Source organism: Phytophthora ramorum (genome assembly GCF_020800215.1).
Source record: "Phytophthora ramorum isolate Pr-102 chromosome Unknown Phyram_PR-102_s0009, whole genome shotgun sequence".
In the NCBI taxonomy this organism is placed as follows: domain Eukaryota; phylum Oomycota; class Peronosporomycetes; order Peronosporales; family Peronosporaceae; genus Phytophthora; species Phytophthora ramorum.
This window is the reverse complement of record NW_027150655.1, coordinates 798,688-817,089: the sequence shown is the minus strand read 5'-3', so window position 1 is coordinate 817,089 and position 18,402 is coordinate 798,688. Positions and strand designations below refer to the sequence as shown.

The 18,402-nt window shown below is 55.5% G+C and overlaps 5 protein-coding genes across 5 annotated transcripts; 3 read left to right on the top strand and 2 right to left on the bottom strand.

Moving 5' to 3' along the window:
- Positions 1-4,090: 4,090 nt before the first annotated feature.
- Positions 4,091-4,432, top strand: KRP23_9964 (putative adenosylcobalamin-dependent ribonucleoside-triphosphate reductase; the record flags this gene model as incomplete). Its single annotated transcript, XM_067895584.1, has 1 exon — positions 4,091-4,432. The coding sequence occupies one exon, from the start codon at positions 4,091-4,093 to the stop codon at positions 4,430-4,432; it is 342 nt and encodes a 113-aa protein (XP_067741787.1).
- A 5,039-nt stretch (positions 4,433-9,471) lies between these two features.
- Positions 9,472-11,610, bottom strand: KRP23_9963 (putative adenosylcobalamin-dependent ribonucleoside-triphosphate reductase; the record flags this gene model as incomplete). Its single annotated transcript, XM_067895583.1, has 1 exon — positions 9,472-11,610. One exon carries the CDS (start codon positions 11,608-11,610, stop codon positions 9,472-9,474), a length of 2,139 nt encoding a protein of 712 aa, XP_067741786.1.
- A 282-nt stretch (positions 11,611-11,892) lies between these two features.
- KRP23_9962 (uncharacterized protein) lies at positions 11,893-15,040 on the top strand (the record flags this gene model as incomplete). Its single annotated transcript, XM_067895582.1, has 2 exons — positions 11,893-12,048; positions 12,182-15,040. 2 exons carry the CDS (start codon positions 11,893-11,895, stop codon positions 15,038-15,040), a joined length of 3,015 nt encoding a protein of 1,004 aa, XP_067741785.1.
- Positions 15,041-15,095: 55 nt separating this feature from the next.
- KRP23_9961 (uncharacterized protein) lies at positions 15,096-15,822 on the bottom strand (the record flags this gene model as incomplete). The annotated part of the gene is made up of 2 exons (XM_067895581.1): positions 15,096-15,566; positions 15,628-15,822. The coding sequence occupies 2 exons, from the start codon at positions 15,820-15,822 to the stop codon at positions 15,096-15,098; spliced, it is 666 nt and encodes a 221-aa protein (XP_067741784.1).
- Positions 15,823-15,879: 57 nt separating this feature from the next.
- Positions 15,880-16,785, top strand: KRP23_9960 (tRNA N(3)-methylcytidine methyltransferase METTL6; the record flags this gene model as incomplete). The annotated part of the gene is made up of 2 exons (XM_067895580.1): positions 15,880-16,060; positions 16,130-16,785. The coding sequence occupies 2 exons, from the start codon at positions 15,880-15,882 to the stop codon at positions 16,783-16,785; spliced, it is 837 nt and encodes a 278-aa protein (XP_067741783.1).
- Between the last annotated feature and the right edge of the window lie 1,617 nt (positions 16,786-18,402).

Below are 18,402 nucleotides of genomic sequence, written 5' to 3'. Positions count from 1 at the left end.
GCGACATCAATACTAGGCAGCGAGTAGATTAGCAGCTGGCCCATGTACGTCTGCAAGAGCACCATAAGCGACGTATTGATCCAGTACAGCACCGCCGTCCCAAAACCGCTAAAACCCACCATCCAGTAAAAAATGACCGTGTAGAGCAGCATGGAGATGAAGACGTACGGGATTTCTACCACAGTGGAGCCCACAAAGTACCAAACCGCACTGTACGTTTGAGCCTCGCGCTCGCGATAGAAAGCTGGTCGATCTTCGGACGTGATCGGGAGTGCACTATTGAAAGACACGACGCCGGTGAAGTATGACGTGAGAAAAACCATGCCCACACCAGCGTTGATTCCTTGATATGAGTTGTAATCGGTACCGACGTAGACAAGGCCGAAGACCAAGGCCATCAGCGGCATGATGGCCAGTCTTGTAAGATTCGTCGACGGCGTTCGCCAGTACAAGTTCATGAATCGCCCCACCAAAGCCGTCATCTGTGTCCACGAATTGGCCGCACGCTTCTGCGCAAACACAAGCTCCGTTGACCCGGGCGCAGGAACTGACACACCCTCTGTCGCCAGGTGGGTATCCATCGCACGCTTCGTATCGCTCGAGTCGAACACATCCACAAAGTCCACCGGGTTGTCATTCAAGTGGTTGACACCTGCACCGATGCACTCAAGCATCCACGTAGCAGGATTGTAGCCCATGGGAAGCGGTTGCACCCCCGGGATCGCCTCGAAGTAGTCCACCATCGTCTGAGCGCGCTTGCCCAGGTCACCGAAGTACACCGTCTGGCCACCACGCTTCAACAGCAAAAGCTTGTCGAAGAGCATGAACACCTCGGTGGAAGGCTGATGAATCGTGCACACAATGGTGCGACCCGTGTCGGCCACCTTGCGCACACCGTCCATGATAAGTTTGGCAGAGCGGGCATCCAACCCGCTCGTGGGCTCGTCCAGGAAGAGTACTCGTGGGTCGGCAGCCAGCTCCACACCGATCGTAAGTCGCTTCATGCGCTCAGTGGGACTACCGCGCACAATCTCATCTGCCACGCCCTGCAAGTCCAGCAACTCCAAACACTCTTCCACCGAGTCGTACTTCTGACTATCGGGCACTGAGCTGTCCTGCCGCAGGAACGCGCTAAACACCAGCGCCTCACGGATAGTCGACGCGTCCGAGTGGATATCCATCTGCTCGCAGTAGCCCGTGCAACGCCGAATCGCCAAGTCGCTCGCCTCGTAGCCGTTGAGCAAGATCTTGCCCTGGATCGTGCCGCCAGTCTTGCGACCGGCAATCACGTCCATGAGTGTCGTCTTGCCTGCTCCCGTAGACCCCATGAGTGCCGTGATGGAACCTGGAAGTGCATATCCGCTGATACCCTTGAGTAGCGTTAGTGACTCCTTTGGGTTGTGTGGATCCGGGACGGAGTACCATAGGTCCTGGAAGGCGATGATGACGGGTTCGAACTTCCGGGTGGTGGCCCTCACGTGGAGTGCGACGTCTTCATCAGCAGTTTGTGCGTCATTGGCCGGTGTCTTCCGTCCGTTGGTGGGGGTCATGGCCAATGTGTAGTCATCGGTGGCGGTAGCAGTTTCCACAGTCAAAGTAATGTGCTCGGGGCTTTCGTAGCGCTTGTACTCGAGCACAGCCCAACCAAGCACCATGAAGATGGCGTAGATAGCAAACAGTACGAGGATACCCAGCCATATCCAGCTTGCGTCGGATGGCACGTCGTACAGTGAGAGGAAGTACTCACCCATTTTCATCTGGTATTGAGTGCAGTAGTTTACCCCAGCGTATTCGCACACGTCGAAGGCAGACGACCGGTACTGGCTAACAGCGACAGAACGGAGACACCAAGCGATAGGGTCTATCCAGTAGATCCAGATGAAATAGTCTGGGATTTGGTTTTTTGGGATCACGAAGCCGGCGAAGGCTACGAACGTAAAGATGGACATCATTGACACAGGCTTCGCAATGTGCATATCCGGCGTCACGGCTGCCATGAAGAAATACCACGCCGCAAATGCCATCAGCGTTTGGAATACAAGCAGCTCGTACAATAAAAAATTCCACGCAGTAGCAACAAATCCGCACATCCAGTATACAATTGTACCGAAAACAACCGTCTCACCAAGAGCCCACGGAATTTGGCTCGCTGAACATGCCAATACGTAAGCTGCGGTGCGGATATAGTTGGCTCTGCGCTGCTTGTAGAAGATCGCACGGATGCTGCAGTAGCCCGGAACCTGGGCGTACTGTCCGAGCCCAAGGAAAAATAGGCTCTGAAACAGAACACCCATAGTCACTTGAACGTCGGTCGGCTCGAGCTGATAAAACAAGCTGCCGTACAAAAGCGCGATCACGATCACCATAAATCCACGGACGTGAATAAACGCTTTGTTTCGAATGGCTATCACCATTTGTCGCCGCGTCACTGCCATCGCATTCTGTACGAACGTCTGCTGGAACGTTGGAGTAAACTCTATGAACTCGGCCGCGCTCGAAATCAGTTCATCTTTCCACGGTCCATCCAGGCGAGCAAGCGTATGGCGGTACATACCAGAGCGCTGAAAGAATTGTCCAAACTCAAACGGCCAGCGTGGGTGCTTCGTCATTCCAACAGGAAGTGCATTCTGATACTTGACCTGCTGGTTCGTGCCAAGATCCAACAAAAAATCTGCCGTGTCACGATGCGGCGGACATTGGAAGCCTAGACTCTCGAAGTAAGGAAGTGCATGGTCACGGGGTCCATGGTACATCACCTCACCGGCGTTCAGAATCAGCACGTTGTCAAACAACGCGAAGATTTCAGGTGACGGCTGCAGCAGCGAGATCACCACCGTCTTGCCGAGCGTCTTGGCAATGCTGCGCTGCGTAGTGATAATGTCGAATGCTGTGGCACTGTCCAGGCCCGTACTAATCTCGTCCATGAGGGTCATGTACTTCATGCCAAACTCCATCTCACCCGTCGTCACACGCTTGCGTTCACCACCAGAAACGCCACGCAGCATACCGTTGCCAATAATGGTGTCTTGGCAATTCTGCAGTCCGAGCTGCTCGATGACAATGTCAGGGTAGTGCTGGAACAGCGTCTGCACCGTCTTCAAAGCCTCGAGGTTTTCATCCACAGACCCGTTGGCCAGCAACTCCTCACCACGTCGTAGCAGTTCTCCACCCGTGAAAGCATGAGCGAACTCGAGCGTCTCCTTGACAGTGAGCGTCGGGAAGTGCACGTCGTGCTGGTCCACGTACGTGACGAACTGCGGCAGGCGACTGCCCAGCTCCTGCTGCGGCACTCCGTTGTACGTGATGTGTCCATCCACAGTCACGCGCTTCTCCTGCGGGAAGCGGCCGCTCAGCACCTTCATGAGCGAGGACTTGCCGGAGCTCGGCTGGCCCAGCACGAGCGTGATGGTGCCCGGCTCGAACACGCCGCTGAAGTTGCGCAGGATGGTCTTGTGCACCACGTGCTTCTTGGCCGAGAGCTTGCGCGCCGCCGTCTTGATGGTGTGCGTGAGCGTGGGCAGCTCTCGGCCGTCCTCGTGTCGGCCCACGACCACGCCGACCTCGACGCTGAGGTTCTTGACGCGCACCTCCATCTGAGGCAGCGGTCGACCGAGAGCGGCCTGTAGCGTGGTGGCGAGGTGGTCATTGAAGGCTTGGGAGCCGTTGGCCATGAGCGCCTTGGCCGCCGTTTCCTCCAGCTTGGATGTCTCCATTGTGGAAACGGAAGACTCGGCTTGGGGCTGATGCACTGGAAAGCAAATTGAAGAGTGAGGTGAGACTGGCCAAGCGATTGGAAGCGCGTGCCCGACTCAACATGTTGAAGCGCGACTGGTTGTGACAATCATTCTGCGTGATGGTCAACCTGATGAACTTGATATAACGATTTGTACTTTGTTATTTTGATAATCGATGACGTGATCAAATAAAGTTGCTGCACCACAGTCTTTAATAAACGGTAAAACTCTAATATTACATGTTTGCAATGAATTGCGAAAGGTTTTTGTCGGAGTAAACGCTCTTCGCTCACCGAAAGTTGACTCCGAAAGGGGATGGGCACGGAGTCAACCTACCAATACAGTTGGTACTGTTGATGCCGCACGAAGTGAAAGGCAAGTTGACTTTTTGTGACGATTCAGCCACGACAGACTGGAGGACTTCGGAAGGCTCGCAGCTTGCGCACATGCTCGACTACTTCCAGTACCAACTCAAGGGCATCAGTCTGTTACCGAAGCTGGAGCTGGGCGCTTACAAGCAGATGCCATACGAGGAGATCAATGCTCGTACCTATCACAAGATGAACCAGAGCATCGAACCACTGCAGTTCAACGTGATTCAGTCCACCGAGGTCCTGGACGTCCTTGATAAGTATGTCCATCGGCCTGCTCAGTTGCGAAATACTTCGTTAAGTGGCAGGAAATTGGTCGACTTCTAAAGCTGACATTTTGCAAGCGTGTTCATGTACTCACCATTTGTTATACGCTGTTTCGCCTATTCACGCTCTACTTCTTTTGGTGGGTGATGAAGCGCAGCGCCAGCAGCGCCATCACCCGAAGAATGACAATAAACACCAACACGATGCCGAAATTGCGCCAGATCTCGTCGTACTTGTACTCGAACGTGGACTCGACGTACTCTTTGATGGTGGTGTGGTCGATACTAGTCGGCGGATTCGTCATCGGTTGGCAACCGAGACTGCTACCAACATTCACGTACTGCTGCGTCTGCGTGTCGTATGTGGGGAGGGTATCACATTCGCTGAAGACGTAGGCCGCCAAAGCAGAAACCGAATAACGCTGCGGACAAATCGTGTAGAGCCACTTGTAACCCGACGGGATGGCGTTGCCCGGCGGATTGAAGCCGTAAAAGAGGATCGTGATGGAGTAAATCATAACGCCCACAAGCGCCGCGACATCAATACTAGGCAGCGAGTAGATTAGCAGCTGGCCCATGTACGTCTGCAAGAGCACCATAAGCGACGTATTGATCCAGTACAGCACCGCCGTCCCAAAACCGCTAAAACCCACCATCCAGTAAAAAATGACCGTGTAGAGCAGCATGGAGATGAAGACGTACGGGATTTCTACCACAGTGGAGCCCACAAAGTACCAAACCGCACTGTACGTTTGAGCCTCGCGCTCGCGATAGAAAGCTGGTCGATCTTCGGACGTGATCGGGAGTGCACTATTGAAAGACACGACGCCGGTGAAGTATGACGTGAGAAAAACCATGCCCACACCAGCGTTGATTCCTTGATATGAGTTGTAATCGGTACCGACGTAGACAAGGCCGAAGACCAAGGCCATCAGCGGCATGATGGCCAGTCTTGTAAGATTCGTCGACGGCGTTCGCCAGTACAAGTTCATGAATCGCCCCACCAAAGCCGTCATCTGTGTCCACGAATTGGCCGCACGCTTCTGCGCAAACACAAGCTCCGTTGACCCGGGCGCAGGAACTGACACACCCTCTGTCGCCAGGTGGGTATCCATCGCACGCTTCGTATCGCTCGAGTCGAACACATCCACAAAGTCCACCGGGTTGTCATTCAAGTGGTTGACACCTGCACCGATGCACTCAAGCATCCACGTAGCAGGATTGTAGCCCATGGGAAGCGGTTGCACCCCCGGGATCGCCTCGAAGTAGTCCACCATCGTCTGAGCGCGCTTGCCCAGGTCACCGAAGTACACCGTCTGGCCACCACGCTTCAACAGCAAAAGCTTGTCGAAGAGCATGAACACCTCGGTGGAAGGCTGATGAATCGTGCACACAATGGTGCGACCCGTGTCGGCCACCTTGCGCACACCGTCCATGATAAGTTTGGCAGAGCGGGCATCCAACCCGCTCGTGGGCTCGTCCAGGAAGAGTACTCGTGGGTCGGCAGCCAGCTCCACACCGATCGTAAGTCGCTTCATGCGCTCAGTGGGACTACCGCGCACAATCTCATCTGCCACGCCCTGCAAGTCCAGCAACTCCAAACACTCTTCCACCGAGTCGTACTTCTGACTATCGGGCACTGAGCTGTCCTGCCGCAGGAACGCGCTAAACACCAGCGCCTCACGGATAGTCGACGCGTCCGAGTGGATATCCATCTGCTCGCAGTAGCCCGTGCAACGCCGAATCGCCAAGTCGCTCGCCTCGTAGCCGTTGAGCAAGATCTTGCCCTGGATCGTGCCGCCAGTCTTGCGACCGGCAATCACGTCCATGAGTGTCGTCTTGCCTGCTCCCGTAGACCCCATGAGTGCCGTGATGGAACCTGGAAGTGCATATCCGCTGATACCCTTGAGTAGCGTTAGTGACTCCTTTGGGTTGTGTGGATCCGGGACGGAGTACCATAGGTCCTGGAAGGCGATGATGACGGGTTCGAACTTCCGGGTGGTGGCCCTCACGTGGAGTGCGACGTCTTCATCAGCAGTTTGTGCGTCATTGGCCGGTGTCTTCCGTCCGTTGGTGGGGGTCATGGCCAATGTGTAGTCATCGGTGGCGGTAGCAGTTTCCACAGTCAAAGTAATGTGCTCGGGGCTTTCGTAGCGCTTGTACTCGAGCACAGCCCAACCAAGCACCATGAAGATGGCGTAGATAGCAAACAGTACGAGGATACCCAGCCATATCCAGCTTGCGTCGGATGGCACGTCGTACAGTGAGAGGAAGTACTCACCCATTTTCATCTGGTATTGAGTGCAGTAGTTTACCCCAGCGTATTCGCACACGTCGAAGGCAGACGACCGGTACTGGCTAACAGCGACAGAACGGAGACACCAAGCGATAGGGTCTATCCAGTAGATCCAGATGAAATAGTCTGGGATTTGGTTTTTTGGGATCACGAAGCCGGCGAAGGCTACGAACGTAAAGATGGACATCATTGACACAGGCTTCGCAATGTGCATATCCGGCGTCACGGCTGCCATGAAGAAATACCACGCCGCAAATGCCATCAGCGTTTGGAATACAAGCAGCTCGTACAATAAAAAATTCCACGCAGTAGCAACAAATCCGCACATCCAGTATACAATTGTACCGAAAACAACCGTCTCACCAAGAGCCCACGGAATTTGGCTCGCTGAACATGCCAATACGTAAGCTGCGGTGCGGATATAGTTGGCTCTGCGCTGCTTGTAGAAGATCGCACGGATGCTGCAGTAGCCCGGAACCTGGGCGTACTGTCCGAGCCCAAGGAAAAATAGGCTCTGAAACAGAACACCCATAGTCACTTGAACGTCGGTCGGCTCGAGCTGATAAAACAAGCTGCCGTACAAAAGCGCGATCACGATCACCATAAATCCACGGACGTGAATAAACGCTTTGTTTCGAATGGCTATCACCATTTGTCGCCGCGTCACTGCCATCGCATTCTGTACGAACGTCTGCTGGAACGTTGGAGTAAACTCTATGAACTCGGCCGCGCTCGAAATCAGTTCATCTTTCCACGGTCCATCCAGGCGAGCAAGCGTATGGCGGTACATACCAGAGCGCTGAAAGAATTGTCCAAACTCAAACGGCCAGCGTGGGTGCTTCGTCATTCCAACAGGAAGTGCATTCTGATACTTGACCTGCTGGTTCGTGCCAAGATCCAACAAAAAATCTGCCGTGTCACGATGCGGCGGACATTGGAAGCCTAGACTCTCGAAGTAAGGAAGTGCATGGTCACGGGGTCCATGGTACATCACCTCACCGGCGTTCAGAATCAGCACGTTGTCAAACAACGCGAAGATTTCAGGTGACGGCTGCAGCAGCGAGATCACCACCGTCTTGCCGAGCGTCTTGGCAATGCTGCGCTGCGTAGTGATAATGTCGAATGCTGTGGCACTGTCCAGGCCCGTACTAATCTCGTCCATGAGGGTCATGTACTTCATGCCAAACTCCATCTCACCCGTCGTCACACGCTTGCGTTCACCACCAGAAACGCCACGCAGCATACCGTTGCCAATAATGGTGTCTTGGCAATTCTGCAGTCCGAGCTGCTCGATGACAATGTCAGGGTAGTGCTGGAACAGCGTCTGCACCGTCTTCAAAGCCTCGAGGTTTTCATCCACAGACCCGTTGGCCAGCAACTCCTCACCACGTCGTAGCAGTTCTCCACCCGTGAAAGCATGAGCGAACTCGAGCGTCTCCTTGACAGTGAGCGTCGGGAAGTGCACGTCGTGCTGGTCCACGTACGTGACGAACTGCGGCAGGCGACTGCCCAGCTCCTGCTGCGGCACTCCGTTGTACGTGATGTGTCCATCCACAGTCACGCGCTTCTCCTGCGGGAAGCGGCCGCTCAGCACCTTCATGAGCGAGGACTTGCCGGAGCTCGGCTGGCCCAGCACGAGCGTGATGGTGCCCGGCTCGAACACGCCGCTGAAGTTGCGCAGGATGGTCTTGTGCACCACGTGCTTCTTGGCCGAGAGCTTGCGCGCCGCCGTCTTGATGGTGTGCGTGAGCGTGGGCAGCTCTCGGCCGTCCTCGTGTCGGCCCACGACCACGTCGACCTCGACGCTGAGGTTCTTGACGCGCACCTCCATCTGAGGCAGCGGTCGACCGAGAGCGGCCTGTAGCGTGGTGGCGAGGTGGTCATTGAAGGCTTGGGAGCCGTTGGCCATGAGCGCCTTGGCCGGCGTATCCTTGACCTGGTCAACTGGTGACATTTCGACGCGTTTCGGCAGTCGCCACTTGCTACAAACTGCTCAAATTCAAGAATGAAGTGGGTTCGAGATTAGCTTGTGCTCGCTGCTCATCAAGCGGGTGTGATTGGTTGATTACCTTCGTTATCGAAACCGTGGGGTGCGTATTGCAATATGGAGGCAAGGGAGGGTGTTGACGCACAGGCAAGATTGCTGCGTCTTTGAGGGGCCGCTGGCGCACCGACAAGTCCCGCTTACATGTACCGGTAGTATGTTGGCTGAGGGTTAGCCCAGCGCTGCGTCGCAGGCGAAAGAAAAGGCTTATTCATTCTCGAAGCTGTTCTGCCCTAAAGCTGAAAGAGGAATTCCACCAAGACATAAAGCGATCGCTGGAGAAACCGTAAGTTTTGAGCTGTACTGAGTTGCCTTCATCCAAGGCAGATCCATGTACTCGAATCCATTGTAGCTGCTGTGATGAGTGCAATCGAGACAATGACGAGGTTGCTGACAAGCTTCTTTCCGTTCTGTGGTGAAGCGCAAAGAGATGAACGGCGATGAATGACGAGGTATTTAAGAATGGGTGAGCGTGCACTACATGTATCCTGTATTCTGGAGCACCCAGTTATAATGCTTCTAGAGTACGTTCCATTGTCGATCTTGTGACGAAATTTGAAGCGCTTGCTCGTAGGTAAAGCTGTTAATTAGCGCACACGGGTGAAGGAAGGAGGTCAGGCTTCTGAAGATGAACATACATCAATAGCGGAGCTTCAAGTCGATTTGAAAGAATCGGATTCTTTGCCGAAAAACTGAAGTTGCAAGCACATATTGCATTTAACATTATGTTTTCCTACGCAAAACTCCGACGTGAACGAGTCTAGGGATCCGTTGCGCAGGCCTCGCAATACTTATCCGGGACGTCCAGGACCTCGGTGGACTGAATCACGTTGAACTGCAGTGGTTCGATGCTCTGGTTCATCTTGTGATAGGTACGAGCATTGATCTCCTCGTATGGCATCTGCTTGTAAGCGCCCAGCTCCAGCTTCGGTAACAGACTGATGCCCTTGAGTTGGTACTGGAAGTAGTCGAGCATGTGCGCAAGCTGCAAGCCTTCCGTCTTTGGGTCGAACGTCACGGTGCAGCTCACCTGGTTGTCGGCCCAGTAGCGCTGCAGGAAAGCTGACAGCGCAAACTGCTCCCACGCAGACACGTCTGAAAGCGTCCGCACACCCTTGCCCACATCCACTGGTATGGAGACGACCAGCGTGGAGTCCGGGGCCTCGTTGGCCGACTCAATGTCGTAGCCAGCCCGTTGAAGTGCCGGTAGCAGGTCAGAGTGCTTGTCCAGGCGCATGCGGCGGATGTAGAAGCGGCTCTCAGGGTAGTGCATGCCCGGTGTAGCGCCTGCAAGCAGCGACACAGTTCCGCTGGGCTTGATGGAGGTGGTCTTGATAGACCGAGGGATGGCGAAGCGAGCCGAGATCAACTTGTCCACTTGCTGGATTCGGTCGTAACCCGCTTCACACCAGCGCTGGAACTCGTTGAGGCCGCGGTTCGAGATGAACTGCGCGATACCCGACATGCTGCATCCAATGCGGCGGTTGCGCTGCATCACGTTGTTGGTTCGTGGCCATTGCGTCTGTCCTAGGGTGACCGTCTTGGCGTACATGTACGCGAACTTGAGTGTCTCCAGGAAGTCCTCCAGACTGTCGTGGTTGAACGGGAACGTCTCCACCAGGCAGCACATTTCGTACGACTCCAGCGTCTGCTCCAGGCACGGGTTGCCGCCAGACGCGTTGCGATCACGACCATCCTTGATGCCGTTCATGCGGCCATAATTACGCATGTTCTCGAGCCACGCGAAGCCAGGCTCGCCATTCAGCACGATACGCTCAGCAATAGGCTTGTAGTCCATGCCGATGTCGGCAAAGATGCTGTTGTTGGACGTCCAGCCAAAGGCAGCACGTTCCGGGTTCTTCTCGTAGTTCTTCAGGTCGACGTATTCCTCATCGTTGTAGTCACCGAAGGCAATTTCAGCAGTCCGGCGGACGTTGCCCGAGACCACGCATACGCCCATTTGGTTCATGATGTCCACAATGCCACGCGCGGTCAGTGGTTTACCAGCAAGCGGCTTGAGAATCGACTCGATAGCTTCGTGCAGCGCAGTAAGCGAACCAGCACCCGAACTAATGCCGCCAAATCCCTTGATCGGCGCACCAGCAGGACGGATCAAAGAGTAGTCAAACCTCAACGCGGGCTGGTGCAGGAAGTGCGCCTCGAGCAGCACCTTTACCGACTCCACCCAGCCTTCACGGGAGTCCGGGATAACGCACACGTTCGTCTTTGTCTCGTCGCAGCCTTGTACCAGCACTTTGCCCGCGCCCTTGGTGTCAAAGCCCACCCCAACGCCAAGCATGGCCGCCTCCATCAAGAAGCAGAAGGGCTCCGCCGGGGTGGTGAGCTCCAGAATGTCAGCGGTCGACACGAAGGCGCAGTTGTTCAGCGCCGCGTATAGTCCGCGGTCCTCCGTGATAGGAGAGCCCATGGCCCACAGACCGCGTCCTGGCGGTGTGAACTTCATCTGGAAGACGCGCGTGTACATCTCTTGGGCGATGTGGGTCATCTCGTCCTCGTTCCAGGGCTGGCCTAGCTGCTGCAGCCACTTCTTCTGCATGTTGAAGGTGCCGTTGATTACGCGCTCCACGGTCTCGAACCAGTGCTCCTTGGTGCCGTCCGCCTTGACGCGCGAGTACGTGCGCATGTACACGAGCTCACCCAGGCCGTTGAAGCCAAAAGGCGGCGTCTGATCCTCGAAGCCGGACACGAAGCTTTTGTCGAGCGTGAACGGTTTGAAGCCGGGCCCTGTGTGGGTCTCAATGCCAGTGTTGATAGCTGAGGCGGTGGATGCATCGGTCGTGGTCTTGAACGGCAGCTTGAGCGAGGTCTCCGCTGTCTTGGAGGTGTCCACGACACTACCGACTGCCGCCGACGTCGGGCTCGAAGTAGTGGGGGCCATCGCGACTGGATAAATAGAAAGCGACTTGAGGAGAGGCTGGCAAATTGCACAATGGCGGAATGAATGACCTGCACCCGATCACCAGCGCCACAGGCAGCAGCTGAAAGTGTCGCTTCGCTGCGCTCTGCTGACGTACTTAGGTTGCTACCACTAACCCCTTACGTAATCCACACAACTCGTCACCGATCGTGGTAGGTTTTCTACTTCGTCACACGTCGCAGGTTTCCTCTCGCGCCGAGTTCCGAGCCAAATCGTCAGCAACGCGGGATAACCCGAGTTACTATGGCGGACGCAGCCGCAGCGGCCCAGGCGGCCGAGATGGAGCCCACAGCCAGCGAGACGGATGAAGGCACCATCGCCGGCCGCACACGCACCAAATTCTCGCTCGTGAACGTGCCCATCGACACGCTCGAGGCCTCTCTTCCGGACACGGCACAAGTAGGTCCTTGTACCCATTTTTGTTGGCGCCATACGTGCTAGATGTCCCGGCAAAATAATTTCTTCGTGACGCACTGATGGTGCTGCTTTTTGGGGGCGATTAGTGATCTAATGATCGCGTTGCACGGTGCAGACGGCGCCGGATACGGAGGAGGACCGCGAGTACCAGCGCTTCCTGTCGAGTCTGCTGCCAACGGAGCAGGAGAATCTCTCGTTCCTGGACGAGGAGGATGAGGAGTACCGCCCCGAAGAGGAGGAGGACGACCACGAGGATGAAGACACCCGACGAGGCATCTCCAAGAAGGAGCTCACTGACTTGTTGCTGGACTCGACGAACATGACGTTCCCCAAGCTGCCGGTAGCTCTGGAGCCGGCTAGAGACAACGTGATGGCTGTGGACACCAGAGATGCCGTGCTACCAGTTGCAGCGTCGGCGGATGTGACTGCAGCTGGTCCGACGAGGAAACTGCCGGTGATGATGAACTTGCCGGTACTGAGAGGGCAGCAGGGCGCTGTTACCCAGGCGCAGTGCATCCAATTGGCGTCGCAGATGCACAAGCATCTGCAATTGCTACTACAGAGTTACCACCTTTTGGCAGGTCGCCCGCCGACGCCCGAGCTGGCCGAGTGCCGAGCGATGATTGAGGAGCTGCAGCAACGAGGCGATAAGGCGCTGAAGTATAAGAACGCGCTGTTGTCGAAGTTGAACCCGCTGACGACAGGTGGAACAGGGGCATCGATGGATGCTGAAGGTGCTAGTGACGACAAGGCACCACCGATTGTTGATGGCACGGCGGGGGACAATGGTGGGAGCGCTAGCACCACCGAAAACCTCTTAGCGCTGCGACGTGTGACGAGGTCGTTGACGGCGGCACATGCAGCGATGGCTCATCCGTCGATGTTCGAGCTGGTTGGGTCGCAGACTGTAGACGAGCTGTCGGCTGGCTTCGCTCGCGGCTGCTCGATCGAAGAGCGCGATCGAGCTATTCAAGAGCAAATGCTACAGCTGGACAAACACTTGATGTCCGTGAAAAAGCGGTGCAAGAGCAAAAAAATGTATTCAGCCACGGAAGATAATCTCTTGGCGCATGGAGTCAAGCGATTCGGCACGCAAGCAGACTCATGGGGACAGATACAGAAACATCTCCTTCCAACCAAAACCACGCAGAATCTCCGGCACCGATACAAGTATTTGATTAGCGCAAAAACGGGCATGAGCGCCGTTAAAGCGTTGCACATGAAGGAAACCCCGCAGCACCGCGGTAGCGGCTGGCTACTCGAAGAGGATCTTCGCATCGCGCGTGGTCTCGTTGAGCTACACAAGGAAAAGTATCACTTTGCTCGTCTTGCAAAACGCTACCTCCCACATCGCAGTCGTCTCGAGATTAGAAAACGCTGGGAACGAATTGCGGCCAAGTTCAGGTCTGAACTTGCGGAAATTGGTCTCGATGCACCTGACGATGATTCGCTCGACCTTGCGGTTGCAATGAAGGAGTATTTGGAGGACAAGTTACGAAATAGAATGCTGCGCCAAAGAGGAGAAGCTGAGAGAGCAAAGCTAGATGCTGCACTCCAGCTGCATCAGCTTGGTCAAGGAATCCGTGCCACTATTGCAGGCCAATTTGTGCGGGAGCCTTTTTCAAATGGCCTCGATCTTCTGTCCGGTATTCCCAACCTTGATGCTGATGCACAGAAGAACATATCGGACGCTGCTTCTTGCAGAACGAAGAACTTACACCCAGCGCTGTTTTTCTCGTCGTGGTCCTTTATCAGCCCCGCTACGCTGCTCAACTCAACCTGCAAACACAACTGGCCGTCATTCATGGACGAAGGCGCCGACGGCAAGGATAAGCCCCAAAAGAGTCAGCCGAACGATGCCTCTATTGTTGCAGATATTGAAGTGCCCCAATTAACACACGTCGGTGGACAACCGCTGTCTCTTGGAAGCGAGACAATGCCGGAGTTATTGCCGATTGAGATGCCATCGGATCTGGCAGTCACTCCAACCACAGAGTTGGCTCAAGCAGGTATTACGCTCGATTTTAACATGGGGCAGAAAGAAGGTGAGGATGAAGAAGAAGACGATGACAGCGATTATGAGCACGATGAACTGCTATCGTCTGAAAACGAGGAAAGTGAGTCTGACTTTGAGCAGATGGAGCTTACCGATGACGACGACGAAGAAGCCGATGAGGACGGGGATGACGAAGCCAGCGTTGATACTTTCGATCAGGACACTTTCATGTCTGATTCGGACGATCAGTCTGTTGAAAGTGTAAACTCTCTCAGAACCCCCATCTCGTCTCCACAATCGTCCCCATCGCATACAGGTTCGGTCCCTCCAAGTCAACCCTCGAATGGAAGCGGCAATCCCTCGCGCCTTCATCATCCTCTACGCTTACAGAATCTGGGCCAGCCCGGAAACGAACGCATGAAGCGCGCACTTGCTGCGTTGGAGCGACGGATTGTGGGTAAGAGTATCAATGGCTCTGCCTCCTCTTCAGTTGCAAGCACGCAGATGGGCTCAAATCAACGTGCAAAACGAAAAATGGTGTCGACGCTCGTTGCACCTCTTGGTGCTGGTCGGGCAAAGGCTGATACAGCCTTCCAAGCAAGTGGCGATGAACCTGTACGTGCAGCAGTCACGAGTGCCGGCAGCGATGGCAATGACGATGACGATGACGGCCACTGGGAAGACGGTTCTGGAGACGAAGATTTTGAAGTCGTAGAGATCTCTTCAAGCTCCGATGGGTTTCCTTTAGCATCGTCAGATAAAGACCTCGAGTCAGGCCTTCCACGCCGACCAGCCACTGTGGTAACAACTCCACGCCGTGCTTCGATCTCAAATTGCAACGCGCCTCCCAACAAAAAGGCGAAACTGCAGCAATGCCCGACTTGCCGTCACACCTTGTGCACGTGCACGTCGAGCGAACGTATGCAGTTGCTGCTGCGCCGCATGAAGGAGAAGCGCTCATCGTCATCCCTGCAGTAATTAAGGTGCACCTGTGCTCTAAAATACCATTAATTAATCGTCAACCTTCAATTGCCTACAATTCGGAGGGTATCGTCACCAAGTTAGACTTGGCCTTCCTGGTCTTCTTCGGCTTGTCGGTGGTTGCATCCTCGTCCGGCTTTTTGGGACGCTTCCTCTTCTTCTTTTTGGGCTGCGAGTTAGCGAACGAGTGCTGCGACAGACTCTGCAAAATGAGGTCGTCCTCGTCCATGGCCTGCTCCGCTTGGCTCTGCGAGAAGCGGTTGACTTCGCTCCTTCCCATCAGGATGCCCCTGACCTGCTCGTCTACGTCCTGTTTGGGTTCTCCCCGATCCAGCGCCAATATCGCTTGCATCCCCGTGATCTCAGACGGATGTACCGCCTTCTTGGATTTGGGGTCGGAGCTTGGTGAGAACCCCACGCTTTTCTCCTTCACGGCGGCCACGGCAGCCTCCGCCTCCTCCTTTTCGGCGTACTCTAAGTACATGAAGCCGTCCGTCTCGACGTCCAGGAAGTTGTGGTGGATCTACAGCACAGCAAATTAGTTTACGAGTGGATGATTGGTGCAGCTGAGGCCATTGACGTACCGAGACTGACTGCAGCGTGCCATACTCAGCGAACAAGTCGCGGACGGCGCGCTCACTGACGCACAGCGCCGACGGGACGTGGCTGAGGAAGACTGTGGGGGCCGTTCGTATCGCCGCTTTGCCATTGGCTTTAAACGCGTTCAGCGCGGCCTTGCTCTGCTTCTGCTTGCACTTCTTGGTCTTGGCCGGCGCCATCCGGTCGAATTGGATTGTGACTGGACAGGCCACCCCGGATTACAGACATCGGAGACGATGGCCAAGCGCGAAGTGCAGCTCCACTCGCATGACTTCGAGTGGGGAGACCTGGCGAGGGAATGCCAGGAGGAAGGTGTTGAAGTGATGGAGGACGGGGAGAATGAGGGGCTGCTGGACACGCAGCAGTTGGCAGAAGAAGCCAAGGACAAGTGGAACGTCTTCCACCAGCTAAACAACGGTTCGTTGGCAAGCCTTAATTAATGGACTGCAACTTGATTCTGATTGCGGTTTGTTTATCTACGGGTAGGCAAAGTGTACAAGCCGCGCAACTACCTTGTGAAGGAGTTCCCGGAGCTCTGTGCCCCGACACGTGAGGTGATGGAAGTTCTGGAGCTCGGATGCGGCTACGGCAGTGCCATCTTCCCTATTCTGGCCGAGTGCCCGAATGTGCATGCGCAAGTCTGCGACTTCAGCGCGCATGCCATTGATATCCTCCAGCACAATCCTGTCTACGACGCCACGCGATGCCGCGCATTTGTGTGCGATATCGCGCAGGAGGAACTGGCAGGTGTCACGCCCGAGTCCGTCGACATTGTGCTCATGGTGTTTGTGCTGTCAGCCTTGCCCCCGGATTCGTTCACGCGCGCCCTGCGTAAGATTTTTGCAGCGGTGCGGCCCGGTGGCATCGTTTGCTTCCGCGACTACGGGCTCTACGACCTTGCCATGCGACGCAACGCCAAGAAGCTGGGCCCTAGTTTGTATTATCGCAGCGACGGCACCTTGGCATTTTTCTTCTCGCGCGAGACACTGGCGGAGTTGTTCGAGCAATGCGGATTTCGCACGCTTGAAAACGAATACTGCACCGTTCGCCTGCGCAATCGCAAGAAGGGAGTCGTCATGGACCGCGTCTGGCTGCACGCGAAGTTCCAGAAACCCGAGGTGCCGTTGCACGAACCAGCGTAGACCAGCATAAGGCATTTTAAACGCCACACACCGTGCCTCCAGCTTGTTCCGAGTCATATTGTACCCTTGGCCGTCCCCCAGTGCTACCAACGGGGCTCTGTCAACTTGAAGTGAACCGACCTGTTGCACGTCCCGGGCAATTGGCAAGCCGAAAGCCACTTGACCGTGACGCCTGCTGCATGCCACACGGGCCCTCAATCACCGCAACGTCAACTCAGGGGCAGTATGAAGCGCAATGAGGTGAACGGTGGCGCACCACGTCCCACTTGGCCCAACGTGTAAAACGGTGGAGGGTGCGGTAACGAACACGCCAACAGCGAGAAGTACAGCCACAATTCGCAGTCGCACTTGCTGCTAGAAGCACGCCACCGCCGGAAACGAGAAGTGAGAGGCGAAGCGCTCTCGTCGGGCAGTGGTTCACGTCGGTTGTTGTAAGATACGCGCCACGTACCCCCCGGCGCGTCATCACGACTCGCATTACGTTGCCTCCCCCTCTACTCGCATCAGAGCCCATAGAAACGTTGATTGTCGCATTCGACCAGCACCAAGCACCAAGAGCAAAACGCCAGTCGCTTGCTCGGAGGACCAACATAAGGCGGGCGCGCGTGGCGAGATCGTCGGACATGTCGACGGATAACGGGTGAGAAAGCGACAACCGGACGCTGCTTGGGGGCCATTCAGAGGATGCGAAAGCACGGCGAGCGCGGCACCAGGAAGCTCCAATTTGGAGTCCAAAGTGCTGTGCGACCCGCTTTCGCTACTCGTTCAGTTGAAGTTGCATTCGTCCAATCGGGCGATTGGAAGGCTCCGATATGCTGCAAGTACACGTACGACGGAGATCCAATCTGCAGTTTGGAAGTCCGTCAGAATTCACCAAAGAGCGCCGTTGCCGCCATGCGCGCTCATGCAGGATGGGGAGCGGCAACCGGTTGCTCAAATTCGCTCGGGATCGCCGACGAGAGAGTGGACTCGGACCCTGCACGAAGAGGACGATGGGAAAACTGTCCTGCACTGGTTGTTGCATACTCATGCGCGCCACGTCGGCCAGCGCTCCGTCGTTCCGTCCTCGATGGAGTATACCCGGGTGTAGATATCCTACGTAAGAGAAATGGAGACCACTTCAACTTACTCGTATTCCTATGTGTTTGCTTGGCACTCCGCGTGGGGGCAGCCATGGTCTGAGGTCGTCACACACCATGGTCGCAGCTAGATGTAGCGCCTGCCCCTGCCTCAGCTTAGCAGCAATGTTGACGGTTTAGCACAATCCGGTTGCGACGACGCCACACGCTCAAATCCTTTCCGGCCCGCGTCTGTGGTCAGCACCACCGCACTAGGAAACACTGGTGTATGGCTGGAAAGGCTCGAGTGCCACACCCGACAAGCAGCAAAGGCAACTTTCACTCCTGATCGTCCGTCGCCCCCTCTGTGTTGCATACTATGGACCGCCAGAATCTATTTTCGGCCAATCGGGTAAAACGGATCCGATTGGCCAATCATGAGCGCTCGCGGCTTTGTAGGGTGTGGCCCTTGGGATCGGGTGTGACGTGCAGCGGACGTGAGGGTGCGCGCCATTGCGGAAATCCCGAGCTCGCGCTCAAGTGACCAAGAAAGAAGCTG